This window comes from Prunus persica, chromosome G1 (genome assembly GCF_000346465.2).
Source record: "Prunus persica cultivar Lovell chromosome G1, Prunus_persica_NCBIv2, whole genome shotgun sequence".
Classification (NCBI taxonomy): domain Eukaryota; kingdom Viridiplantae; phylum Streptophyta; class Magnoliopsida; order Rosales; family Rosaceae; genus Prunus; species Prunus persica.
The window spans coordinates 37,197,874-37,223,654 of NC_034009.1; the positions used below are offsets into that span (position 1 = coordinate 37,197,874).

The following is a 25,781-nucleotide window of genomic DNA, read 5'->3' on the forward strand; positions in this document are numbered from 1 at the left end:
GACCCATTTAGGAATAATCCGTTCCGCCCAATCGCCTACTACCCTCTCAAACCTTTCACTTTCAGAAACCCTAAAAACCGCATAGCGCTCCCATTTCAAATTTGAACTTCAAATACCATCTCTGTTGACTGTTGAGTTGAGACGCCAAAAAACTTTCCGCCTTTGCATACATGTTCCAGTTCTTACCTTTCACAAAAGGCAAAGCTACGACAATGGGTGGGGCTCCCAGCCGCGAAGATCCTCAGCTTTCAGATTCTGACGAAGAGCAGAGTGAAGAGGAAGAGATCTACGAGGACGTAGAAGAAAGTGTCGAGGAAAAGCGTCGGAGATCGGCGGAGCGTGGGCCCAAAACCCCGTCGTCGGTGGACGAAGTAGACGCCATGCTCAAGGCTTTGAAGCTCAAGTACAACCCAAATGTCAAAAATCCGGTCAAGCTCTACCATTTTGTTGCTGGAGACACCCCTCAAGCCAAAGGAAAGTGGGTAACCTCCGAAAAGCTCACTTCTTACTCTTTTAGAAAGACCTCTCGAATGGAAATTGATAATGACGAAGATGGTGAGGAAGAAGACGAATCTGATGAGGAAGGCGGGGATTCCTGGTGGATTTTGAGTGTTGGTGACCCTGACAAGATTCGGGCAAAAGTTAAGGTCTCGGACGAAATGCAGTTGAATGGAGATCAACGTCGTGTTGATTTTATTGCCTGCGCACCAACGCGAGGTGTGTGGGCAATGAAGTTTTATACTGATGAGGACTATAGGGCGTTTGTTGCAAAGTACAAAGATTGTTTGTTCGAGAACACGTATAGGTATGAGGCCACAGATGAGAACAGGGTTAAGGTTTATGGGAAAGATTTTCTTGGGTGGGCAAAGCCGGAAGTGGCTGATGATTCGGTGTGGGAAGATGCAGATGATAGTTTATCGAAGAGCCCAGGCTCCGCAACACCATTGAGAGCAAATGAAGACTTGAGAGAGGAGTTTGAGGAGGCTTCCAATGGTGGTATACAGAGCTTGGCATTGGGTGCATTGGACAATAGTTTCTTGGTGGGGGAGTCTGGCATTCAGGTTGTTAAGAATTTTAGTCATGGAATTCAGGGGAAAGGTGTTTATGTCAATTTTGATGATGGAGGTTATAGAGGTGGTTCGAGTTTGGCACGGTCGACACCTAGGAAAGCTCTGCTAATGAAGGCCGAGACCAACATGCTCCTTATGAGTCCTATGAATGAAGGGAAGCCTCATACAACAGGTCTCCATCAGTTTGATATTGAAACTGGGAAGGTTGTTACAGAGTGGAAGTTTGGGAAAGATGGGACTGATGTTACAATGAGGGATATAACAAATGACAGTAAGGGAGCACAGTTGGACCCTTCGGGATCAACCTTTTTGGGATTGGATGATAACAGGCTTTGCCGGTGGGATATGCGTGATAGGAAAGGGATGGTTCAGGACCTTGCAGCTGCTAGTGGCCCTGTTCTCAATTGGAACCAAGGGCATCAGTTCTCCAGAGGGACTAACTTTCAGTGCTTTGCTAGCACTGGTGATGGCTCAATTGCTGTTGGGTCCCTTGATGGGAAGATCCGGTTGTATTCGAACAGTTCGATGAGGCAGGCGAAAACAGCTTTTCCAGGCCTTGGTTCGCCTATTACTCATGTGGATGTTACCTTTGATGGGAAGTGGATTTTGGGCACAACTGACACCTATTTGATCCTCATCTGCACCATCTTTACTGATAAGGATGGGAAGACAAAGACTGGTTTTGGTGGGCGTATGGGGAATAGAATTTCAGCTCCAAGACTGTTAAAGCTGAGTGCTGTGGATTCACATTTAGCTGGTGTTAATAATAAGTTTCGTAATGCTCAGTTTTCGTGGGTAAGTATACATTTTCAGTCTGTTAGAAATATTATCTGTTTTTGTGTGGGAGTTTGCATGTATTTATTGGTTCTTTTCTTTGTGGTGCTGAAAATATTTGAATCTATCTACTTTAATCTGCATGATTTAGTGGACTGGGTTTGCTCAATACAAATAGCAATAATAGAAAGTACATGTGATCTACGAGTTAGGGTGCAAAAGTATTTTGACTGTGCTCCTGATTATTCTGCTCCCTTTTTTTTTTTTTTTTTTTCCATTTATTGTTTAATTACTTAAGAGGGAGGCTGGGATTGGTTTTACTTAGCAGGTTTCTCCAGGTAGTCCTCTGATGGATTTGAACTAATTTTTCTGACCCTTTTTGCCTTTTATTGCCCTAGTAGTTTGTAGATCAAGAACTCTGATTGCTCTTCTGTTGATTTAACTAATTCTCAATCGGGATCTTTTCCATAGTAATGGGATGGATATAACTTCTAATAATGCCAAATTTTATTTGCTTCTAATGACTTTAGGAAGATTCGAGAACAAGTGCGTCCAAGATCGTTGTCTTGCATGATTTTTTGAAGGATTTCTGTACTTTGATGATGTTAGGACTGATTTTGGTTGATTGGAACATTGTCCTTGCGTAGCATGTCATTCCTTTTTTAAGATAATGAGTTGTGGGTGGGTGGGGGTTCACCAAATGAAGTTGAGCTTAGGTCTGTTTATTTATGTATTTTCATTTAATAATACACACAATACATCTTTTTGTGAACTCAGCTTGTCTTTTCTTGTAGTTTGGTGATGATCTTGTTTAACATTATTGTTTAGGTCACTGAGAATGGGAAGCAGGAGCGTCATTTAGTTGCAACTGTGGGCAAGTTTAGTGTGATTTGGAACTTTCAACAGGTGAAGGATGGTTCACATGAGTGCTACCGCCACCAGGAGGGCTTGAAGAGCTGCTATTGCTACAAGATAGTCCTTAAGGATGATTCCATTGTTGACAGTCGCTTCATGCATGACAAATTTGCAGTTACTGACTCACCTGAGGCGCCACTTGTGATTGCAACCCCAATGAAAGTTAGCTCCTTCAGCATATCCAGTAGGCGATTATTTTCAGAGACATGAATGACCCTTCATCTGCTTTCAGCTTTTTTTGCTGCATTGATGAAGTTTCAAATACTTTGTTTAGAACTTCCAAATTGTATTTTATGTTCTTCGATTAGGGTAAGCTTCTGTAATGAATTATGTCTAATTATACTCACTTTTGGAACAACGTGTAATCATGACTTGTGATATTCAGTGTCTAATGGAATATGTTGTTGATCTAATGATTTGCAAGTGGTTCCATGTTCTTTAGATGTAATTCTTAATTAAGCACGATTTGCTCTGTTTCAATATATACAGAAACCAAAACCCCCTCAAACTAATTGACTCTGAAAATCAAATCCGCCTCAAACCCTCCCTTGTAATTTAAAGATGATATGAATGGATCAGTCCATTACAATACAGCCTCTAATTGCTAAGTGCAGGAACCCAGCATTTTCCCTTTCACAGGGGTTTTTTTGTAATCAATCCTTAATTGCTAAATGTTATGTTTGTGTGGACCCTCTTTTTATTTTTTATTTTTACCTAGTTATATATACAAGAAAATTTGTGGACCTGGTGGTGTACGTGGTTCCAGTAAAGTAGCTGGAGACAAAAAGATAGAAGCAGAGAAATGGCAGCTGCAGTGGGGGTTAGAGGTTTCCTTGTGCAGCCATGCTCTTTATCCTTTGTTTCTGATAAGAACGTACTGAAGCACTCATTTGGTGCAGCAAACACTTGCTGGCATGTCAAACCAGCAAAACCTCAAGGTTTTGCCCGACACGTGGCGCATGCCCAGCTGCGCCCTACATGGCTCCCTGGGCTCGACCCCCCACCCTACCTTGATGGAAGGTAAGTCCCTCAAGAAGCTGTTCATATTGGTTTCATTTTTTCTTGCTTTTTTTCCCCCTTGTTTAGCTTCACCCTCTGTGTCTCTCTCTGGAGGGGAATTTCGTCTTTTCAATTAGCTTGGCTGGGGATTTTGGGTTTGACCCGCTTGGGCTTGGGGAGGACCCGGAAAGCTTGAGGTGGTATGTGCAGGCAGAGCTGGTTCATGCTCGCTTTGCAATGCTTGGAGTTGCAGGAATTCTTCTAACAGATGTCAGTAGTTTCAAACCTCTTGTCTTTCAATCGCTTCATTCTTTTTAGCTTTTAACTCAATAGAAACGTCCACATAAATTTCAATTATTTGACGTTAATGCCTACCACATATTGTAGATAAAAAGTTTGAGGCCAATGTGTAGGATGTATATATGGAGTTGAAACATAGCAATCATTGTGGATAAAATAGAAAAACAACTCTCTTTTTTCTAAACTCTTTATCAATTTGTCATGTTTTTGCAATGTTGATGATCATTTTAATACTTTGCTGCAGTTACTGCGTGTAACAGGGCTTCTCAGTATACCAGTTTGGTACAAAGCAGGTGCAGTAAAATTTGGCTTTGCCAATACAGAAACTCTGTTCCTTGTCCAACTAATCTTGATGGGGTAAATTCTCTACCCAGTTTTAACCATTGCCTTGATGATTTACTGAAACTTTTTCTTTCATCAAGTCAAGAGCGCAAGTCATAATGCAGAAAACAGTTTAATGATTCACATTTTACCATTAAAGAGAGTTTTCTATCTTCTCTTGTGATTTCATGCGTGCAGCTCTACTTATGTTCTGCTTTCCTCCTGATCTGTTTAGATTTGTTGAAACTAAAAGATACATGGATTTCAAAAGTCCTGGATCTCAAGCCCAAGATGGTTCCTTCTTCGGATTGGAAGCTGCACTAGAAGGTTTAGAACCTGGGTAATCTTATTTAACTCAGAACAAAGTTACCATCTTCAGTTTTAAGATAGTAAATCCATGATCTTAGCAAGAACATGTTGGTTCCACTTCCACCAAAAGAAAAAAGGTATTTAAAGTTAACATGGATTTGTGGTGTCTTATAATTTATCAGATATCCTGGTGGGCCTTTGTTAAATCCTCTTGGTCTGGCAAAAGATATCAAGAATGCTCATGAATGGAAGCTTAAAGAGATTAAGAATGGTACAATGTGTTTCAGTGTTTTTATTATTATAAAATAATAAATCTCTGCAATTTCATGAGTTTTCTTGTTTTCCAGTTTGACTGTTGTTAAATTCTCTTTGTTGCAGGGCGCCTTGCAATGGTAGCCATGCTTGGCATCTTTGTGCAAGCTTCTATTACTCATGTGGGACCAATTGATAATCTTGTGGAGCACCTATCCAACCCATGGCACAGAACCATTGTTCAGACTCTTGCTAACTCTGCTTCTTAAATGTAAATCCAAGTTGGTTTTCCGCATCAGATATAATCTGATGAAATGGGATGTACATCCATTTATAAGTCCCTTCGGCTTTCTCTTCCACTTTTGAGGAAAGATTTTCCAAACATTGGGTTATGTGCCAATGATATTGTATTGTTTTAATACCAGCATCATCTTTGGTCTTGTGTTGATTGTGCATATTGGACATGGATCACATCACAATGTCTAAACATAGAGAAGCACAACTGAAATATTTTGAATATGTCCATAATATCGCCACATATTACTAATCCACATGTGTAAATAAGAATAGACGACGTGGTCATGTTTTAGAAAATAATATCAATAAATAAAATATATTATAATATAGGTGAATTCGTAAACACTAAATCCTAAACGCCGTTTGGAGGAGGAACAAGAATGCGGAATTGAGCTAAAAGTCGGGAATATAAGAGGAGCAATTGACAATTCCCTTGTTTGGCTGCTTAAGCTCAGAATTTATTAAATTATGCACGGAAAAAATCGTGGAAATTGAGGCATCAAATTCCCGAGTTTAATTTCCACCAAAATAGGCATCATTTCACAATTTCTATAGTGCAATTTATAAAATTCAACATACATAAATCCAAACACTGAAATCTTCAATTACCAAAAATTGAAATATTGGAAATTAAATTCCTTCATTTTAAGATTCTATGTAATTTTCAACTTCTTCATCCAAATGAGAGATTATTTGTTGATGTTACAAGCACTCAAGAATCTCCAACATATTCTCAAAAAAAGAAAAAGAATCTCGAACTGTTGGGCTCAATTGTATTAGGCTGCTGTGTCAGGTTCTGGGTCTTAAATCTAGGCCCATATCTGACTATGTTTAGTTAAGCCAAAGTTAGGCCCAACGGGCCAAAGGAAAAAACCTAACGGTTGGCCTGCGTCGGTTTCACGCAAGTAACCAGACGTTCAAAATTCAAATCTCAGCCATGGTCTTAAAAGAAGGAAAGAAAGATTGATTTGAGTTTCACATTCAATCTTCAGACAAGCCAGACTGCGCAGAAGTTTCGAATCCAAAATTCAAACTCAGGTTAGTATTGTTTTTTTTTGTTCCTTATGGTAATATTCTGCAGAAGTTTTGGGTTTTGATTTGGGGTTTTAAGGTTTTTTAGGGTCTTTGATTTGTGTTTCCATTGGGTTCTAGGTTTTTCTATTTCCTAGCTCCATTGGGGAACGATAAATGATTTTGTCTTTGGATTAGGTTTTATTCTGTATATAAAGGGATGAATGTTTTGATTTTGAGATAAACTGCTCTTTGGGTGCCTTTTCAGATTTTGGCTTTCCATTATATATTCGATATATAAGTTTCAAGTTAGGTCATTGATTCCTCTGATATTGTTCTGGAAATTATTTAGCAAAATTGCACAAGAACTGGGTTTGTCTATTTATTCGATTGTGTTCTCATCTCAAGACTACAAACCCTAACCCTAGGTCCCTAGCCCTGATTTTTTATATTTGTCTCTCTTTGTAGAATACAATGAGGAAAGGAGCTAAGAGGAAGGTCAGCCAGAGAGAAGACAACAAGGAAAACTCGACCAAGCCAGACAACCACAAAGAACATCCCAGCAAGGCCACCACTCGATCAAAGCGGGTCAAGGCCTCCCACCCCGAATCCGAGCCAGAGTACTTGGAGGAGCCCCGTAACTTGGAAGATCTCTGGAAGGCTGCTTTTCCTGTTGGGACAGAATGGGATCAATTGGACGCGGTGTACCGGTTCAAGTGGGATTTCTCAAATCTGGAACAAGCATTTGAAGAGGGGGGCAAGCTGTTTGGGATTGGGAACAACAAAGTCTATCTCTTTGGTGGTACGGAGCCTCAACAAGTTCCTTTCAAGGGTAAATTGGAAATTGTTTACATACCTATTGTGGTGGCTGTTGTATCACCTTGCCCACCTTCTGATAAAATTGGGATCAAGTCAGTTCAGAGAGAGACTGAAGAAATAGTTCCAATGAAAGAGATGAAGATGGACTGGGTTCCATATATTCCTCTGGACAAGAGAGACCGCCAAGTTGTGGAATATGGGCGAAAATCTCCTCAAATATTTGTGTTGGGATGCACTCAGAGAAGGGCTGCTTTGAAGCACATGAAGATAGACCGTCTAAAGAAATTTGATTACTGCTTGCCATATTTGATGCCAATCAAGGAAGAGGAGCTTGAGCTGAGCACTGAGGTGGACATACTTTTCCCAGCAGAGCCAAATCCACCGGTTTACTGTGTATTTGATTGGCAGTTTGATGAAGTTGAGGAGTTTGCCGATGATCGGATAAAAGAAGAGGAACTATCTGCTGATCAAAAGGATGCCTTCATGGAGTTTGTCAAGGAGAAAGTACGCCAGCAAAAGAGAGAGAATCGAGAGAAAAAGGAAGCCCGCAGGCAAGCCTTTGAGAAAATGAGTGTGGAAGCTAAAGCAGCATTCGAAAATTTGAAGTATTATAAGTTCTATCCGGTGCAAACAGCGGATACTCCTGACATATCAGCTGTTAAGGCTTCATACATTAATAGGTACTACAACAAGGCTCATGAGGTTCTCTGATTTCACCAAGATCCTTGTTTGGCCTGTGCCTCCTACTGCTGCTACAGTGATTGAACCTTTAGGCTCATGAGGTTCTTTAATTAGTCCAAATTTTTGTAATCTTTTTGTTATTTGAACTCATCGGACATGATATGAACACAAGGTTTTATTTCCTCATTTAAATTGGACTACTTATTGTTACGATCTCCTTTGCTAATAAGAACTACATAAAACCCAACTTCTCTTGGGTGCTTCTCCATTGCAATCTTGAGTGCTTGCTATTTCCCAGATTCATTGTTCTTCCAACTTTCCCAAGCTTTTCAGCTCAGACTCCTCAATTTGGGAATTTGCTGCTGCAACTCTCGTGTCAGCAAATCATCAACTAACACCCCATTGGTAGTAGCCCATGTTCATTGACTTGATGATTTGTTGAATCTTTTCCCCATCAAGTTAAGACTAAACCTGACACATATGTGTTCCTGTCATTTTCGTTCCATGTGAGATTATGATCAATTCAAACTCGACACGTTAACTTGTCATACTCAAGTACATAAACCGAAACACATTCGCAATTTTTGCATATCATGTCGTGTTTCACCCATTCACACCCACCACGGCGCGCCCCCCTCCTTTTTTTATCCAATCACCCAAGTATAAAATGTTAAATTTCAAATAATATCTAGTCTAATTGTGATTTGGTGTAAAAATATTCATGTTTCTGACTGTTTAATTTTAACATTTTAGCGTTTATGTGTGTGTGTGTCGATATATATATATATATATATATATATATATATATAATGAGCTTCGGTTGAGGAATTCTTCAAATAAGTTTATTTGAGAGACACTCTTATAGGGCCCACCATACATTGTATTTCATTAATCAAAACCGTCTATTTTGTAGATATTCATTCGAAGATCATCTCTACGAAAAATCACTTGAATCCGATATTATTTGACCACTCAATTGAGTTATTGAAATTTTAATACTTTCTTGAAACACCATGTTCATTGATTTTGTAGGACACAATTGTATATCGAAACGGTTTCTAATTTGTCTAATTTTTTGCAAGGATTATCTATGAATGTAGACTTAAAAAAGATAGTTTGGATCGTTGAAAAAAAAATCGTAGAAGACACTAAAAGGTGTCCCTCAAATAAAATTATTTGAAAAATCCCTCAAAAAATTTATATAAAATTATATATATCAAGGTTGCAGTAAAACTATGAGATTGATTCTTGCACTGTTTCCTTTTCCCTCAAATGGGAATATCACCAACCTAATGAGTTCACAAGGCCTCATAATGAGAAAACTCGCACAATAGCTTGAATTGAAACACTCGAAAATTTGACATTATTATACCACATGATGGTCACTTACCTTTTTTTTAAAAATGTTTTTATTTATTTATAGAGAAACTTACCTTTTTTTCTTTTTTTTTGGGACGAAAAAGACATGGTCATTTACCTTTTATTTTTGTAATAAAGATGACTTTTATTAATTCAATAAAGAAAGTATGAAAAGAAGAAACAAGTGAAACAATAAATTGAACATATACGAGATAGAAAAGTAATTTGAGAAATGTAATTACAATTATAAAAGTAAAAATAAAAATATAGAAAGAACCTTATATTATCATAAATACAGGTTTGTATTAATACCCATGATTTATCGGCTCGCGTTAATTTTACGCGGGAGCTGATTTCAAATCCCAGCCGTGGGATAAAAATCAACGGTTGTGATCTAATATGTGACCAACACTTGAAGATAGACCGTGTCATGAAATTTCAGTAGTCGTTGCCTTATTTAAGGCAGACTGTGGAAGATGAGGAGCAGAGCACTGAGGTTGATACACTTTTTCCACAAGACCCAAATCCGCCGATTCTCTATGAGTTTGATAAAGTTAAGGAGGTGGCCGATAAGCTGATAGAAAATGAGGGATTGTCTAAAGATCTAAAGGATGTCTTCATGGAGTTTGTGAGGGAGAAAGTGAGAGAAAAGAGGAGACATAACCCAGAGAGAAATGAAGCCCGGAGAAGAATAATGGAAGAAAATGAGCCAGCAAGAGATGACAATTCCATACAAACGCCACAAACTCCTCCCATAACTCTCAGGACTCGATACATTAACGTCTATTACAGAAATGCTCATGAGGTTCTCTGATCTCAAGAAATGAAGATATGGAATCCCAAGCCTTGTTTGGCTGCTGAATTTGTTTACATTTTTAAGGAACCATAATAAAATTCTTGTTTGTCTTTTGTTGCCTGCGCAAAATCTTCCATTGAATTCGGTTTTGTCTGAGGACAAGTTATATATATGCACATGTATGTGTTATATATCATCAATGTAGAACTCAGTTTTAGTTTCAGCATTAGTGGCACCAGCCCTTGATGAGTTTAGAACCATTTCAGTTTAAAGGGTTTATTTCTTAGGGAATTACCATTGAAGATGATAGATGTTTTAAGTGTGCGTGAGTTATATATACAATTATACATCAATCATGCAAGAAGCTCAAACCCAAATTCTTTCATTACAGCAAACGCGAATCACTTGTTTTACGAGAGGTCTAACTTCAACATTTCAAGCCTCGTACACATTATACAGAATCCTCTTATACTCTCTCTCAATTTACCAGGCACCAACTATATAACCTTATTGCTCCAAAACCAACCCAGCAGCCCTTACAATGAGCAAAACCTTATCATACAATAAATAATTACCAATATCAACATGTACACTCAAGTAAACATATGTCAGATCGGATCCGGCATTTACCGTCACTCCCGGAGAGAAATCACCCTGTAAAAAATGAAGAGCTACGTTGACTTGTTTTGATGCGCCTTTCTTCTGGCCAAATACATAAAAATCCGTGGGAAGAAGGACTTCTTTTTCTTCTTTCCATGCTTTGCTTCTGGCGCATTAGTTTCAATGGGGCTTCCAAGTCCATACTTGGGGCTTGAAGACACAGCAGAAGGCGCCCGATCAAAGTTCTTAGATTCTTTCCTTCCCTCAAAACTAGCCCTTGGGCTTTTAGTAGGATTTACGGCTGCCTGGCCAGATTCACCAAGCTTTCTTTGTTGCTCATGGTCAGCCCTCCAACTTCTCAGCTCCTGTTCAACACCCAACTTCCCTTCCTTGGCCTTCTCAGCCTTCTCCATTGCGATCTTGAGTGCTTCTTTTCTCGCAGCCATTTCCTGAATCACTTCATCCAACTTTTCCAAGCTTCTCAGCTCAGACTCCTTGGCCACTTCGATTTGGGAATTTGCGGCTGCAACTCTTGCGTTTGCCTGTTCTTCTGCCTCATGGGCCCGTTTGCTGAGCTCATAATACTCCCCTATAGAAAGCGTTACCCCAATGGGTGAATCATTGCTGCTTCTAGCTTGTTCACTCTCTTGCAAAGCTTTAATTGCTGCTAACGCCAACTTTTCCGAAGCCCTTGCCGCCTCTATTTCCTTTTGTGCTGCGAGTAATCTACTTTCCATAGTACTCGCTCCAGCCTTTGCTTGCTCTGCTTCTTCCCTTGCCTTGCGAAGCTCTTCAACAGCCATTTCAGCAAGTACCTTTGCCTGGTCAGCCTCTTGTGCTGCTTGCTGTAATTCTTTGGGTAACTCCACCATCTTCTCTCTGGCTTCTTTCTCCTTCATCTGAACAACAGCTATTTCAGACCTAGTCTTCTCCAGGTCAGCTTCAAGAGATGCAACAGCCACCGATGCCATTCCTTCTCTCTGCCCAATGGTGGCAAGAGCTGATTTCTCACTTTCAAGTTCCGATTTTAATGATGTGGCAGCCACCTTCAAGCAATTTACTTCAGCAACTGCTTTCTCTATGTTGAGCTTCACTTCCTCAAGCTCCTTCTTTGCAGAAGCAACTGCTGCTTGTATATCGGTATGAGTTTTCATCCCTGGTTCCTGTAGCTCATCTTTCAAGTGTCCTCCATCACTTTCCACCTTCAATCTTGATTCCATATATGCAGCTAATTCAGATTTTAAATCAAGTAGCAAGGCTGAGGCTGTCTCTAGTTTTGACTTGAGATCCTTAGCTGACAGAATTTGGTGGCTAATTTTCTGAAGCTCCTCCTCTGCCTGCTTCAACTCCTTCTCCCAGTGAAGAGAATCTTGTTCCTTGGCCATGACTGCTCCAATCCTTTGCTCCTCTGCTTCCAAATGGGCAGCATGCGCAGCCTCTAATGACTCCTTTGTGGCAATCAGCTCAATAGTCAGTTCTTCCACAGTTTTCTCGACTTCCTTGGATGCAGAAATGGCCTCTTCAGCTTTTTTAATAGCCATGTCCTTCTCAGTCACTAAAGAAGCATATTCCTTGTGCAGTGCTTCCAGCTCCTCTTTAACAGATTTTAGCTCTGTCACTGCAGCCGTATGCCTCGCCTTAGCAACCTCAAGCTGTGCCTTGGCTGCAACACTAGCTTCATCAGCAATACCTTGTTCCATCTCTTCCACCCTTAGTTTGGCAAGTTCTGAGTCTTGTTTTGCCTGTTGTTCTTCTGTTTGTGCTCTCTCCAGGTTGAGCTTCAATTCTTCCACGAATCTCTTAGTGCTGTCCAGCTCCTTCAATACTTGAACCTTTGCTTTTTCAGCAGCCTCTGATTGTTTCCTATACTCAGGAATCTCCTCCTGTGCTTTCTCAAGTTCTTGCTCCACAATCTTGCGTCTCTGCACAGCCAAGGAAGAAACTAAGGTTTATTTTTTAAAACAAAGGCACGGTTTCTGATTTCAATGTGAAATTTAAAAGCGAATTTGGGAGAACATCAAATCACAGCTTCATTATGGATTCCCTCCACAAAAAAAACAGGGGTCACTTTTAACACCAAGAAAAGGCAAAAAAAAGGTAATAAACAAGGAAAGAAAAGAAAAGGAAACACGGTATAATGAAAACAAACCAAACATACCTCCACAGTTTGGATCCTATGGGCTTTCCAATCAACAATTCCTCCAAATTTGGAAACAGCTTCTTTAACGGATTCAAAAGGAGCAGTTGTATCAATAAGACCTCTGTTCTTTGCACTCTTAGGAGAATCAATGGCTCCTGATTTTCTTGCAGAAAAGCTAGCGAACTTTACATTGGGTGATGACACTACATTGTTCACATAAGCCAGCTTCGCACTTTTAGGAGAATAAGTGGCTTCAGATTTTGTAACAGTACTTCTGGCAACCTTTATATTGGGCAGAGAACGCGTAGCGGACGTCACAACATTGTTCCCTTTCTTAGGACCAGAATTTTCCACCACAGTATCCAGAGTATCTGTCTCTGTTTTATTGACTGTAGTTATTGAAGCTGATGATGAAGTATCTGTTGGAAGAAGATGATTTTGTTCTAGAGATGGGCTATTCGAATCATGGTCGACATTTCTGGGACCAGAATCTGCCACCGGAGTATCCTGAGTATCTTTCTCTGTTTTATTGACTGTAATCATTGAGGTTGGGGCTGGGGTATCTGTTGGAAGAAGTTGATTTTGTTCCAGAGAGGAGCCACTTGAAGCAGGTTCTGCAATTGGTAATTTACCATTTGCTATTGTTGATGAGCTAGAAGCTGGGTTATCTGCCGGAAGTAGTTGATTTTGTTCCACAGATGCGCTATCAGAAGAACTTTGTGTAGTTTCTAATTTAGAGTTGTCCGTCGTTAACAAATGACTCTCGCTTCCAACTCTGTCATGCTTTTCTGGATTTGTAGGAGCATCCCCACCAGAGTGTTTATCATGGTGGGAGGATGAAGAAGATTCTGGAGAAGCCATTACTTCCGCAGTTTTCACAACCTCCATTCCAGGAAAGAAAGTGGAAAGTACTGCCAGGTGCGAATCTACAATCCAAGTAAATAAAATAAAATGGATCAGCAAAACAGAGAGACTAACAATAGATGAAAAATCATATGAAAATCAATCAATCATGAAATCATGAAATCTTCAGTTCCATTAATGCATAAAAGCTAAGAAAATCATAGTCTCTAACATAAAGGAGCTTATATAATATATTGCAATCTTTTAACATATTACAGTCACACATATAATCAATCTTTTTTTGTAAAATATTCTAATGGTCAATATCATGTTCAATGAAACTAGGAGGGATGCAAATTTAATCAAATAGTATTGATAATAATAAATACAATTTCAATCCAGAACCAACCAATTTGAATCTGCCACATCTACGCATAGCGTATTTGTGCTAAGAAATTACTATTCAGAATTTCCTGGTGTTGTTTTGACTTTCAATTATCGAATTCCTAGGAAAGAAATTAAATTTGAAAAAATAAATTCTACCAGTTGCCAGGTATATAAGGAACATAAACAATTGAAATGCAAGCTGAAATCTTCATATAGAAATAACAACAAAAAACATCACATACTCACTTAAATCATCTATTTCCACATAAATTCTAATTCTAATCCAAAACCCAGCTGAGAATTCAAAGATAAGTGTAACCAGAGCTGTTTGGACATAATAGAGCTTCAAGCTTGAAGAAGAAAAAAAAATAATTAAAACAAAAAATATATATATATGAAAAAATAAAGAAACTCAGAGCAAAAAAGGTAAGAAGGAGCAGAGGAACGTACCGGAATGACCAGGAGCGATGGGAGGAAAGTGGGATTGGAGAGACGATATTAAAGATTGCTGGAAATAGCCAAAAAAATACAGAAACGATTAAAATTAGCAAAAATGTGTGTAGAAGCAGCGAAGAAATCGCAGCTAAAAATAGTGAAGAGAAAAATAGTAGCGGGGAGAGCAGAGATGAGTGGAGCCTACCCCGTCACACGGACTAGATCCATCTGTACGCTCTGTCTTCCAATCTCAGATTTTTCGAATTTAATTTTTTTAATTTTGGGAATTTAATTTCTGTATTTTCGTGGCGAGCTCAGGCTGTGGTTTCCATGAACTTCATAATTAATCTCTTCTTGTTTTTTTGGGTTTTGACCAAAATCGGAAAGCCAGGGAGGCTTTGAACGTTCATTGGATGGTTCGGCTTAACTCAGCTCAGCTTAGCAGCTCCTTCCCTTTGTATCCAGCTCACCACCCCTCAAATAAAAATAAAAAGGTCAAAAGGTGCATTTTCCACTATTTATAATATTAAATTATTAATATATGAGACCACTTTCTTTTTTTTTGGTGTTATGTTACTGAAATTTATTAGCTAATTTCCTCAAAAACAAAATTAAGACAGGTTTATTATAATATTTCTTTGAGAAAAGCATACGCGAGTTAAACCAATTATCTAAAGTAGTGTGTTCGTTACTTTACATTCGAGTTTGATCCCCTTCTATTATAAATTTATATTAGGGTAGTTCAAAATATTACCCTTATCAAAAGATTTTAATATATATATATATAAGTATTTATCATTGTGTTTGCTTTGTCTATGGTTGTGGGTGACTAGGAAATGTATTAGTTAGAGAAATTATTCATATGATTAGGTTGAAATTCCCTTTTGATTTCATTAACGCAAAAGAAAATTAAAGTCAATGCAAGAAAATTGCATATTATCTAAAATTTTGAATTTCCTTACATTGCGTTGGTTAAGACTTGGATTGGAACACACACACACTCTGTTCGCAGCAATTTAAAGATAAGATATAAAAATAAATAAAGACACCGCCCACCGTGGATTATGTCTTTACCTGCCTGGTAGAGTGTGGAGATACTCTTTTTCAAAATGACTATTTAGCCCATGCAACGTTTTCTTTTGGAGGATCAAATAGTGAAACTAGTAGTTTTATCTATTTTTAATTGCTTTTTATAATTCAACCAATGTCAATGACAACAATTTCAAATATCATAACTATTGTAGCAAATTTCTCAAATATAATTATTATGTATAATCTCCTAATGTCGGTATCATCTTTATATTTTGCAGATATTGTCGATATTGTCTCCTTATTTTGATAATAAATAGTTTTTATATTACATAAAGAAAATATCAAATTTCTGTCAAAATTGTCACCTTGCTCTGTGAATGATGAATAGCGTGAGTGTTGTGTTAACTTTGTATTAGTAGAAATAAATTTGAAAAATGAAAGGAAGGTTTTGTGAAGATGGGCAAATAGGTAAATAGGCTGGAGGTGTTGTGTTGCATTGCATGTGTGCAGCACGCAGAGTAAATGTGGACGCGGCCCAACGGTCCGAAATCCAAAACCCTGGTTTCGTTTGGGCAAAAAAACTGGGACCAACGATACCTTCGGCTTCCTGAATTTGAATCTCGCAAGTTCGGTGTCGTGTTGGGTAGGAATGGCATTCCCAAGCAAGTCCAACAAAAAGAAAGAGAATCTTCCATTTCTATGCACACACAGCACAGAGACAGAAGAAGAGAAAGGGCATCAATATTTCCAAAATATATTATATATTTACTGATAATGGGCTCTTTTTCAGAATCTTGCCACGTCTCTAAAATGGAGCCAAGCCCCAAGGTCAACCACTAGTTTCTTTTTTGTTTTGTTTTCTTCCTCTAGGTGTAGCCTGTGGGCTGTAGGTAGTTGATCAACAATCCAACGGAAAGTTGTGAAGACCCCCCCGCAAACAACCCCCAACAAAAAAAAAAAGAAAAAAAAAAGGTGGATTTTATACATTAATGCAACCCATTTCGTATAAAAGCCCAAATGCATGTGGTTGTCCATGGAGTTTCTTTTACATTGTTTCAGCCCATCAACTTGTCTGGTAAATTCAATTGCCCAATAAAAGTTCCAGGTAACTCCATTCACACCCAAAATATCATTCATTACACCAACTTAAATTCATAATACCATTTTTATCCTCATTTGTCCAATTTCTTTCCTCTTCCTTCCCTAGAATGCTTCATGATTTACGGGAGACTTTGGAAAAAGCAAAAGGAATGAATTTTTTTTTAAAAAAAGCCAAAATAGACAAAATTGCCCTTATTTATTTTTGGATTTCCTAAGAAATCCTTTACATTTGCATGTCTTTGGTTTGAAAGTTAAGAGGTTTTTCTGTTTTTTTTTGAAAATTTTTGAGCTTTTTCCAAAAGTGAAAGTTTTTTTGTGGCTAAAAATCTAAATTTACTTTTATAGTAACACCTCCTATGATTTTTGGTATTTTGTCAAAAAATCTCCTGAAGTTTTAAAAATGATACAAACATCCCTTTAGGTCTTAAATTGTTTTCACAAAATCTCTTTCCATTGATTTTTTGTCTAAAAAGTAATAATTTTATATACAAAATTTCTTCAAATGACAAAGTTAGCCTTTAAGATTAGATTGCACATACATTCGTTGAGATTAATTTTGTTATTTGCAAAAGTTTTTATGTATGAAATCATCAAGGGGTGTTTGTGAAAACAAATTGAAATCTCAAAGAGTATTCGTATAATTTTTAAAATCTCATAGAGTTTTGTAAAGACACCAAAAACCTCATGGAGTGTTTGTATAAATAACTCTTTTAGTAATAGCAACCCATAACTTCCCAAATGGAAGCAAAAAAAGATGAAAGAAAGTAGATGGCGGCTCAACTGATTCTATCCATTATTTTTGTAATGGGGTGTATATTATATTATAACAACATTTCTACCTACTCCCAAAGATTCTTTTTCTTTGCTGATCATTTCACATTCATATGGATTTTAATTAAGACTTAAAGTCACTTAATGCTATTTAATTAAACTAATAAACCACAATTTGGCTCTTCTAGTTGGTTTTTTTTTTTCCTTCTTCGGACATTATACGTGTGTTTTCTAAGCACACGTATACCATATATGATACTTTAGTTGGTGCACCTAAACAGTTTTGTTCAACCAAATCTTTCACCATCCGATCCTTTCCCTATCAGCCCCCGATCCACCATCGATCCTTGCCTTCCATTACACCCAATCAAATTATTAAGTTGCTCCTCTTAATCTTAATGATTTTTGGTGGCCAACTATAACAAACTACTGAATTTCGCGGCAGAGTTCGTTAGCACAGTAACAAAAGTCAATCGGCAATTTTTTAAAAACATTCAGATAAAAAATTGCACAAAATAACCCATAATGATTGGTAGCTTTCTTCCATGGTATAATGTAACCAACATGTTTGTTCAAGTACCATAACCCAACTTTGACTCTATAAGTATGTCTTAATAGTTATATTAATCAAGTAATTATAATGTTATACGTTCACATTTTATGTGAAAAATATGTGCTATTTCTTTTTTATGAACAAATATTTCCTTTTTCGATCGTGTACATGTATTATTAACACATAAGTTACAAGTTAAAAACAAAGACATTATCTCAAATACATATGAGAATGTGCATATACATGATATATATTTCTACACAAAAAAAAAAAAGGACCAAAAAAAAAAAAATTTAGTATGGGCCAAGAAAAAAAAATACAGATTCTTCTATGCCACCAAATGCTTCCGTCTAGGATCAGTGACATTGATCTTCCAATGCTCATCAGGAAACCCAAATTTCCTCGCCTTTCTCCGTTCCCAGTCCAAATAAGTCCTCCTCACCTTTGTCAACCCACAAAACCTCTGCAACCTCCCGTCCATGGCGTCGTGCACCCTCCACCACCGCTCGTGCGCCACGTCACTGGCGTAGACGCGCTGGTCCGCCACGTCCCAGTTACAGTCGTAATCCCTGTAACAGAGCCACGGCTTCCACCCCAAGTAATGTATGGCGTAGAGCTTTGGTGGGTCCGCCCCGAACAGCTCGTTCTTCACGCTGGCCTCGATTGTCGTATTCGCCCAGAAATTCTTCAGGAAATTGACACGCCGCGGCAGCCGGTGCCACCACACAAAGACCTCGTTGAGGTAGCCCTGGTCGCCGCCGTTGTACGAAACGATGTCTTCGCGGTGGTCCATGAGGAACTTGAACGTGCAGTTGGAGGGCTCGATGACCATGATGCCGGAGTTGAAGAGGTACACGTCGTTGCCGGTGGCCGACATTTGGGGGAAGTGGAAAAGGAGGTCGAGGTTGCGGAGGACGATGATGTCGGCGTCGATGAAGATGACTTTGTTGTATTCGGTGAGCTGCCAGAGGCGGAACTTGCTGTAGTTGTATTCGTTGTAGGTGCCGTTTTCGGCTCTCGGGTTTCGGATCCTTTGGATGAACCGGAGCTTCCACCCGGCGGCGGAGAGAGCGGCGCGTTTGGAAGCGGGGATAGAGTCGTCCAGGAGGAGGATAAGGTCGCGTTTGGTTCCGGTTTGGAGGAGGCTCCTTGCCAGGGTTATGGCGCCACAAACGTAGGAAGCGGAGGAGTGGAGAACTGTGACGTAGGCTTCTCGTTTGGGTTTGTTTGTTGTGCTTTGGATTTTAGTCAGATCATACACTTGATCAATTCCTATAACAAATTAAGCATTCCTCATCAATTCTGAGTTTTTTCCTATCACGTTATTTGTGTTAAATGATCTAAATTCTTATTTGTTCAGGTTGATGAGAAAAATAAACACATTTACACAGACAATAAAAGACTAAAGAAAGAGAGCATACCTTGTTGTCCCCATATAGGCAAAGCCAAATTGCAAGAGCCAATAGGCAATGACATCTTTTGCTGCAACCTAGCCATATCTGGCTCAAACAACCACCAATTCCCTTCCTGTCTCACCAAGTCATTGCACCTAAATATTTCCAACATTGGTCTACACTTGCTCCATAGCACCACTTTAGTTGCCTTCCTATTCCAATCCCTCTTTCCTTTCTTCACAGCCAGATTTGCCGCTATGAGATGAACTTGGAGCCTAAACACCTCCCTCCTCCACCCTTCTTCCGGATACTTGCATGGCAATTTTGCCACCACCATGTCCATCTTTTCGTAGATTCGAAAATCGGGCATTGGTATCTCCGGGCAAGTTGGGACATCACTCTCTTCCTCTTCGTCGATCCACTCGGGAAATAAATCATCCCATTTGAATAAATCCGAGACCCGGTCGAAAAGGATGGGTATGGTCTGCCCTAGCCTATTCCACTGACTCACGTCATCTTCTTCCATATTAACCATACCAATTTTCATCATCCCCTTCCCCATAACCCCATTCAAAAAGCTTGGTACCTCTATCTTGCTCATATTTCCCTTAGGCCTCGGCATGTTGACTTTGGTCTCCTCCAATACTTGCTTCATGATCTTACCTCCATTATCCATCTATACACATACACAACAACGAAAACCAATTAAGGAACATTGTTAATTAATCACTTATCAAAATGATTAATGATCAAATTAACAAAAGGCCAGCCTCACCTTACCTTGTGATGGCACTCTCGCAACGAGCACCTAATGAGAGAAGCTGCGTTCTCATAATAGATGGAGGAAGACGGCTGGAGAAGAACGGCCGCATAGACAACGAAAAAGAAAGCAAGGAAAACCAAGTTGATTCGGATGACCAGAGCAGCTTTAGAAGGAGTGGCCTTCATAATCTTTTGAAGGCCAACATGTCCTTCAATCATCTTCACCAAAAGCTATCTGGGCAGGCGGGTTGCCTCAATAGGGGATCCTATATATATATCTAACTATGCTCTCTGTGATTAGGTTTAATTAACACAAGTTAATCACAAGGATTAGAATATATAATATGTTTGTGAAAGGAATTAGCTGCAGTGGTTAGAGAACTCAGACAATGAAATTAGAGTAAATCTCAAAGAAAGCAAAACCATTTAATACGCTCCAAGTGTCGTTTTCCCTCTTTTGGACTTCCTTCCTCTAGCAGACAACAACAAACAAGGTCGGAGAATAGAAAGCTTTGCTTCTTCCGCGTAATTATTCACCTGACAGTAATACTATTATGTCCTTTACATATGTGGACAATTTCTTTGTTTTTGTTTTTGTTTTTATAATTCCTTACCTTGGTTTATCTCCACTCTCTACTCTTGTCCATTTACAACTTATCTTTACATTTTATAACTTCATCAACATGTTTGAATTTCCTATGATAGTTCAAATTCTAACAACATAACACAATAGATATCTAAGAAGAGATCGTGTTTATCAGTTTACTATGTCAAGAAGCATTTTCTAGCGCATAACAAATCTCAACAAATGAAAATGAAAAACACGATCTCTTCTTAGGCGTCAGATCTCCAAAGAGAGACTGCGTTTATTATCTTATATAATATCTATTTTTATTATGAAATTTGTCTTGTCTTCCCGTTAAATAAAAGCAATGGGATATTAGTAAGTAAGGCAGGGTGAGAAATGGTAATATGGGTACTTTAAAGTGAACATAAAGGTACCCCAAGCTAGAAATCTTCAAAGACGGACAGCCGTCCCTCCAACTCCAACAACTAATGGTTGGCCGGTCATCTTCCTGCATGTAATGCAATGTCGCTTTTACCCCTAACGAAATAGTGAGGCCTCACCAATATTCCATTTTCTCTAATAATTTTCTCCCCCGTTATAATTGTTTTTCATTTTATGCTTGTTTTAGGTTAGACATCATCATATCAGAACATCACGGTTCACAAAATGATTACAGGACATGTTTTGCACGATCTATCTATCGTGTGGTAAACAATCACCATTTTTATTTAATGTTGACATACTATTGATTTAGGACCAACTGATGATGGGGGACCTCAAGTGTTGTTAGCCTATGCATTTTAATTAATGTAATTCTTCCAACTCCTTTTAATTTCTTGTACCTTTTTTTTTTTTTTGGGGTACGTAAGAGGTTTGTAACAACATTTATTTGTACACTTAGTATCGCTTGTATTAAAGAAAAAAAAAACATAATTCATAGTTTGAAACTTTATATTAAAGAAAAAAAAAACATAATTCATGGTTTGAAAACTTCATTAAAGACAAATTAATCACAACGGGGTCTATCCTAATAGAAAATGACATTAACTTGTAGACCTGTAATATCATGTTCAAACATCTATAACACCTTAATTGTGTGCGTAAGAAATCTCTCATACCCTTGTGAGCTTGTATTCAGGAGGACAAATTAAACATTCATTTCCTTCCCCTACCCTCTACTCTAGAAACTTCACCCAATTTCCACTCCCTTCATTTTCCCAGTACCTAAAATGACGAAAGCTGCGAAAATTCAACGCACCACCAAATAGATAGAATCATACAAAACCCAAACACCAAATTCTCATATAATATTACACCGGAAGCGAAATTTCCTTGTGGCAAACTATTTTCCCATAGCAAACTTTGCATAAGTCGGTTTTGGGGGTTGGTGGTTGACATTTCTATTATGCGGCAAACTTTTTTTCATGTTCATGGATAATCAAGCTTAACATTTTTTGGACAAAAACAAATTTCTTGGACATTTGGTTATCAAGTTTCGGCCCATTTCCACAACAATCCTTAAAGTCCAAACACCATCGTTTTACCAGACACTAAATTAGACGAAGACTTTCAACATGGTGTTACACAGGGGTCGAAGAGCAACTTGGTGTTTAAGTAGTTGAAGACTCTAACCCCTCTATGAAATCAGAAACTTTAATACACTCCCCAGAGAACAATGATATCAAATTTATAAAGCTGTACAAGTACAGTTTGGCAATTCGCCAACCTCCACCCCCTTCCACTGTTGGCAATTCACCGAACTCCAACAAAACATATTCAGGTTGTTCCATTTTTCTATTGTCTCTTCCAACCTCAGCTTCCCTTTGCATATCATTGACCAACTACAAGCCTCTAGCTCTGACCTGCTTTATTATGAACTTCTGGAGACATGCTATTGAGCTCACTGCCCAGTCAAATCCTTGTATGGTTAGTTGAAGACGGACTTTGTAGGCTTCAGGCTTTAACCACATCCTGAATGTGTTGGGAGTAGCTTTTTCCAGGTGGAATGAAAATCAGATCTTCCCAGCCTGAATTCTTTTCACTTAACTGCATTCACATTACAAAAAAAATCAGCAAAGATACTAGAAAGTAGGAACATAAGAACATGTAATTCTTGCAGGAACGAGACTGTATACCTCCATTTTTCTCAAAACATCTTCCAAACTACCAACCTGTTGACACATTTTAATGAGATGATGAGAACGCAATAATGTAATGGGAAGAATTATCAAATATCTAAAGAAGTTTCTTTATTTTATATAATACCATAATATGTTGAGAAACCCCTGGTCCTCTGGACACTCTAGAGACCTTTGACAATTCTTTTTCAATATCTTCCTGCATAGTGGAAACAAAATTTAGCTTCGGCTAAATCAATCTCCTAAATGCTAGTTACTTAACAAAGTAACACATCAACAAGAGCTCAAGGCCTGAAATTCAAACCCACCTTGGTGAAATATATTGGGCAGTAACGCTTATTTTTCTTCTTCATAACCAGAAGGTCCGACTGTAAACACAAATTACTCATAAGATGCATTCCATATTCACACACAAGCAAGCACCATGACAATCAATTCTACTGCATGAGGATCACCCAAATAATGCCCAAAAATTGCACTAGATTTGAGGACAACAATGTACAATTCTGCTGCCTGGGCACTTACATTAAACTTATATTTTTTCAACATACAATGCAAATGCACTACTCATATGTGAACTACAGTCATCCATATTATGTGTTACAAAGTTGGAGGTGTTCATTTCCTGGATCATCCTACTCAATGGTTGCATGTTTTGAAGTACTCCTGCAATTAAATAAGGCCATTGTAATAAACAAGTATACAAAACTAGCCTACCTGAAAAACAGGAACTCCATCAAACGCACTCCTGTCAGCAGATTTGAGCTACAAAACAGAAAATAGCTTGTTTCAGAAATGAAATAATTAAGTCAGGAAATAAATATGCAGTTTGAATTGTTTTAGCAGATAGAGTCCATTTTTACAGGACAAGCAGTCGATTTTCTATCACAACACAGTTTAACATGTTGCATCTGACATATCCATTTTATCAAAGCTCCTCATTCCCACTATGCACTTGAACATCAGCACTAAAAAGTGTTTATATGCGGGCCTCAATGACATCAATTCCTAAATTTTCTTCTAAATACTATTTCTAACGCAAAAGGATTTCCTGTATAGTGTATAGCACACATGGCTATTTGGGATGATAAGACCATAAGAATTAAATAAAAAGGTCAATAGTTTCACATAAGAAGAAAATACAAATTGAAAAAGATGCCAACAGACAGTCACCAAAATATTGTAAATGCTATACTACGTGAACAGATGGGGCACTGACATGGCTTATAGCATGCGACACAGCCAAAGGACATTCTTGAAGTAGAAACATTAGAGAAACGAACCTCGAGTGCATTCCTTATTTGCACTGGATCAGGCAAAAACCGGAACGCAATTCCTTCAACCTTCAGCATGTATACCTACAAGATGAAGAGTGAGCAAGTTCACAGGCAAAGTCATAATATGAAAACTAATTTCCCATCTGATACTAGTTCCAACATCAACTCAGTACCCAATTAACCAGCATTATCAATTTAGAACTACCATTACAAAGATTTCAGACAGCTGAGCTCCGAAAAGTCACCTGGTCGAGAGTAATCGGGACAACCTTAGCCGCACTTCGTAACTCTCTCCTCGACCGAACCTGAAAATCCAAACCACAAAATAACACACGCAAACTTCGAATCAATAACTTCTCAACAGTCCCAATTTACTCAACACTTTTATTTTTCTTTGGTTGAAAAACTAAAAAAGCATCTCAATTACACTCAAATAAGCCTAAATGCAACTAATTGCTCCAACTTATTAAGCTCTAAAAGCAACTAATTGTTCCACATTAATAAGCTTTCCCTCCCCAAAAAAGAAAAAGAAAAAAACTAACTTGAGCTAGGAAGGCTTCGGCATCTTCGTGGCGAAAGCAGAGGAGGCCAATGGACTTGGCTTCATTGGGATCAGAGATAAGCACGAACTCATTGTTCGAATTGCTAACCGTATACACCGCCGTGCCGGCTAGGCTCTTTGCCACGTGGTCCGAGCTGATGGTCGCGGCCAAGGCGTGATTGCTCTGAGACAGCCACGCGAAGGGCGGAGCAACCGGAGCCGAGCACATGCGCCTTCTCGCCGAGGGCGCCAAGTTTCCGGCGAGGGTTCCGGCGAGCCGCTTGGTGTCTTCGAGACGGCTGGAGAGCTCGGCGCCAAGCTGGAGGCAGTTCTGGTGTATGAAAGTGGAGAGTGAGAGCAGAGGGTTTGAGCGCCCGTAGGGCTTTGGGGACTCCATTGTCTTGTCTCAGTATACTATGTGAGAGAGAAGCAGAGCAAAATGGTGTTTTGATAAGGCTGATTTTGACGAAACACGTTTATAGAAGTAGCGGTTTCAGGAGAGGGTTTCCTTTGGTTGCGTTGCGCTGCGTCTTGTGAGAACCGCTATCAAACCGAACGAGTTCGTAGTTCTTTTTCTTTTCCCAATCCAAAAAATAAGGTTTTTTGGGCTAAATATTCCAACCCATGGCCCAATCTACCATCAACCCATACAGTTCAGAAGCTCAGTTAATCCAACCTCTGCAGCCCAACAGCCACAATTCTGGCTCCATATATTTTGGAATTCAAGTAGAAAGATTAATTTCTGATTATAAAAATATAATATGTTATTAGCACTTAATTATACTGATTACACTTTAGTACCAATAATGTCCCTTTTAACCCTTTCAAGAGGCTTCACAAACCCAAAAGTTGAATTCTTCCCTTCAATCACTGCCACTATTGGCAGATGAAGCATTTTACTGTTATAAACTTTTGGTCCTTGGAGCAATAAATATACATAAACCTTTTGACCATTTTCAAACAAGCATCTCCAAGGAAAGGAAAGCATGTATTATTTAGCATTTCTTTCTTGTGAAAGCATCTACAAAAGTGATTAATAGCGTTCATACATGCATTCGAGATCTTGTGTTCGATTTATTTATTCTTCTATCTATTGATTTTTGGGATTTAATTGTTCAATTATTTGTAATTCCACTGATCTATGAATGCATTTGAATAAAATAATGTTAAATTTTAGAGGGACGGGTCAGCGGCCCCCCACTACTAGTAATACTAATATTATCCTCAAATTTACCTACGAAGTCCAATAAGTGTGAGATTTTATCACAAAATGCCTCGGGATATTAGTGACAAAACCATTCATTATATGTTATATTTTATTTAGTAAAATTTCCGA

At 38.6% G+C, this 25,781-nt stretch overlaps 6 protein-coding genes across 7 annotated transcripts; 3 read left to right on the top strand and 3 right to left on the bottom strand.

The window, feature by feature from the left end:
- LOC18788937 (protein CYPRO4) lies at positions 86-3,182 on the top strand. The gene is made up of 2 exons (XM_020566883.1): positions 86-1,865; positions 2,673-3,182. The coding sequence occupies exons 1-2, from the start codon at positions 171-173 to the stop codon at positions 2,967-2,969; spliced, it is 1,992 nt and encodes a 663-aa protein (XP_020422472.1). The 5' UTR covers positions 86-170; the 3' UTR covers positions 2,970-3,182.
- On the top strand, positions 3,495-5,382 carry LOC18791840 (photosystem I chlorophyll a/b-binding protein 5, chloroplastic). Its single transcript, XM_007222126.2, has 6 exons — positions 3,495-3,779; positions 3,896-4,028; positions 4,303-4,415; positions 4,615-4,719; positions 4,871-4,959; positions 5,067-5,382. The coding sequence occupies exons 1-6, from the start codon at positions 3,562-3,564 to the stop codon at positions 5,207-5,209; spliced, it is 801 nt and encodes a 266-aa protein (XP_007222188.1). The 5' UTR covers positions 3,495-3,561; the 3' UTR covers positions 5,210-5,382.
- LOC18788698 lies at positions 6,168-8,022 on the top strand. The gene is made up of 2 exons (XM_007222196.2): positions 6,168-6,275; positions 6,717-8,022. The coding sequence occupies exon 2, from the start codon at positions 6,723-6,725 to the stop codon at positions 7,776-7,778; it is 1,056 nt and encodes a 351-aa protein (XP_007222258.1). The 5' UTR covers positions 6,168-6,275; positions 6,717-6,722; the 3' UTR covers positions 7,779-8,022.
- LOC18788765 (protein WEAK CHLOROPLAST MOVEMENT UNDER BLUE LIGHT 1) lies at positions 10,260-14,712 on the bottom strand. Its single transcript, XM_007225265.2, has 4 exons — positions 14,514-14,712; positions 14,324-14,381; positions 12,662-13,569; positions 10,260-12,425 (listed from the first exon to the last, which is right to left on the bottom strand). The coding sequence occupies exons 3-4, from the start codon at positions 13,529-13,531 to the stop codon at positions 10,575-10,577; spliced, it is 2,721 nt and encodes a 906-aa protein (XP_007225327.1). The 5' UTR covers positions 13,532-13,569; positions 14,324-14,381; positions 14,514-14,712; the 3' UTR covers positions 10,260-10,574.
- LOC18791721 (UDP-glucuronate:xylan alpha-glucuronosyltransferase 2) lies at positions 17,869-20,278 on the bottom strand. 2 transcript variants are annotated; one of them, XM_007221763.2, is made up of 3 exons: positions 19,940-20,278; positions 19,187-19,835; positions 17,869-19,037 (listed from the first exon to the last, which is right to left on the bottom strand). In XM_007221763.2, exons 1-3 carry the CDS (start codon positions 20,138-20,140, stop codon positions 18,094-18,096), a joined length of 1,794 nt encoding a protein of 597 aa, XP_007221825.1. In that variant the 5' UTR covers positions 20,141-20,278; the 3' UTR covers positions 17,869-18,093. The 2 variants fall into 2 exon arrangements, with proteins under 2 accessions (XP_007221825.1, XP_020424770.1); XM_020569181.1 differs by having other exon boundaries at positions 19,935-20,048.
- On the bottom strand, positions 21,975-25,003 carry LOC18788351 (protein TIC 22, chloroplastic). Its single transcript, XM_007225561.2, has 8 exons — positions 24,447-25,003; positions 24,150-24,209; positions 23,911-23,985; positions 23,345-23,392; positions 22,936-22,995; positions 22,755-22,826; positions 22,625-22,660; positions 21,975-22,535 (listed from the first exon to the last, which is right to left on the bottom strand). The coding sequence occupies exons 1-8, from the start codon at positions 24,840-24,842 to the stop codon at positions 22,443-22,445; spliced, it is 840 nt and encodes a 279-aa protein (XP_007225623.1). The 5' UTR covers positions 24,843-25,003; the 3' UTR covers positions 21,975-22,442.

Bases quoted from the DNA above. Each gene is read 5' to 3' on its own strand.
- LOC18791721 (XM_007221763.2), bottom strand. From the start codon at position 20,140: ATGATTGAAGGACATGTTGGCCTTCAAAAGATTATGAAGGCCACTCCT. The intron at 19,836-19,939 runs GTAAGGTGAGGC...GTATGTGTATAG, and splicing joins TGCGAGAGTGCCATCACAAG to ATGGATAATGGAGGTAAGAT. The intron at 19,038-19,186 runs GTATGCTCTCTT...AATTTGTTATAG, and splicing joins GCCTATATGGGGACAACAAG to GAATTGATCAAGTGTATGAT.
- LOC18788765 (XM_007225265.2), bottom strand. From the start codon at position 13,531: ATGGAGGTTGTGAAAACTGCGGAAGTAATGGCTTCTCCAGAATCTTCT. The intron at 12,426-12,661 runs GTATGTTTGGTT...TTGGCTGTGCAG, and splicing joins ATAGGATCCAAACTGTGGAG to AGACGCAAGATTGTGGAGCA.
- LOC18788698 (XM_007222196.2), top strand. From the start codon at position 6,723: ATGAGGAAAGGAGCTAAGAGGAAGGTCAGCCAGAGAGAAGACAACAAG.
- LOC18788937 (XM_020566883.1), top strand. From the start codon at position 171: ATGTTCCAGTTCTTACCTTTCACAAAAGGCAAAGCTACGACAATGGGT. The intron at 1,866-2,672 runs GTAAGTATACAT...ATTATTGTTTAG, and splicing joins GTAATGCTCAGTTTTCGTGG to GTCACTGAGAATGGGAAGCA.
- LOC18791840 (XM_007222126.2), top strand. From the start codon at position 3,562: ATGGCAGCTGCAGTGGGGGTTAGAGGTTTCCTTGTGCAGCCATGCTCT. The intron at 3,780-3,895 runs GTAAGTCCCTCA...CTTTTCAATTAG, and splicing joins CCACCCTACCTTGATGGAAG to CTTGGCTGGGGATTTTGGGT. The intron at 4,029-4,302 runs GTCAGTAGTTTC...ACTTTGCTGCAG, and splicing joins CAGGAATTCTTCTAACAGAT to TTACTGCGTGTAACAGGGCT.
- LOC18788351 (XM_007225561.2), bottom strand. From the start codon at position 24,842: ATGGAGTCCCCAAAGCCCTACGGGCGCTCAAACCCTCTGCTCTCACTC. The intron at 23,393-23,910 runs GTTCGTTTCTCT...TCTGTTTTGTAG, and splicing joins AAATAAGGAATGCACTCGAG to CTCAAATCTGCTGACAGGAG. The intron at 22,661-22,754 runs GTATTATATAAA...ATGTGTCAACAG, and splicing joins GGGTTTCTCAACATATTATG to GTTGGTAGTTTGGAAGATGT.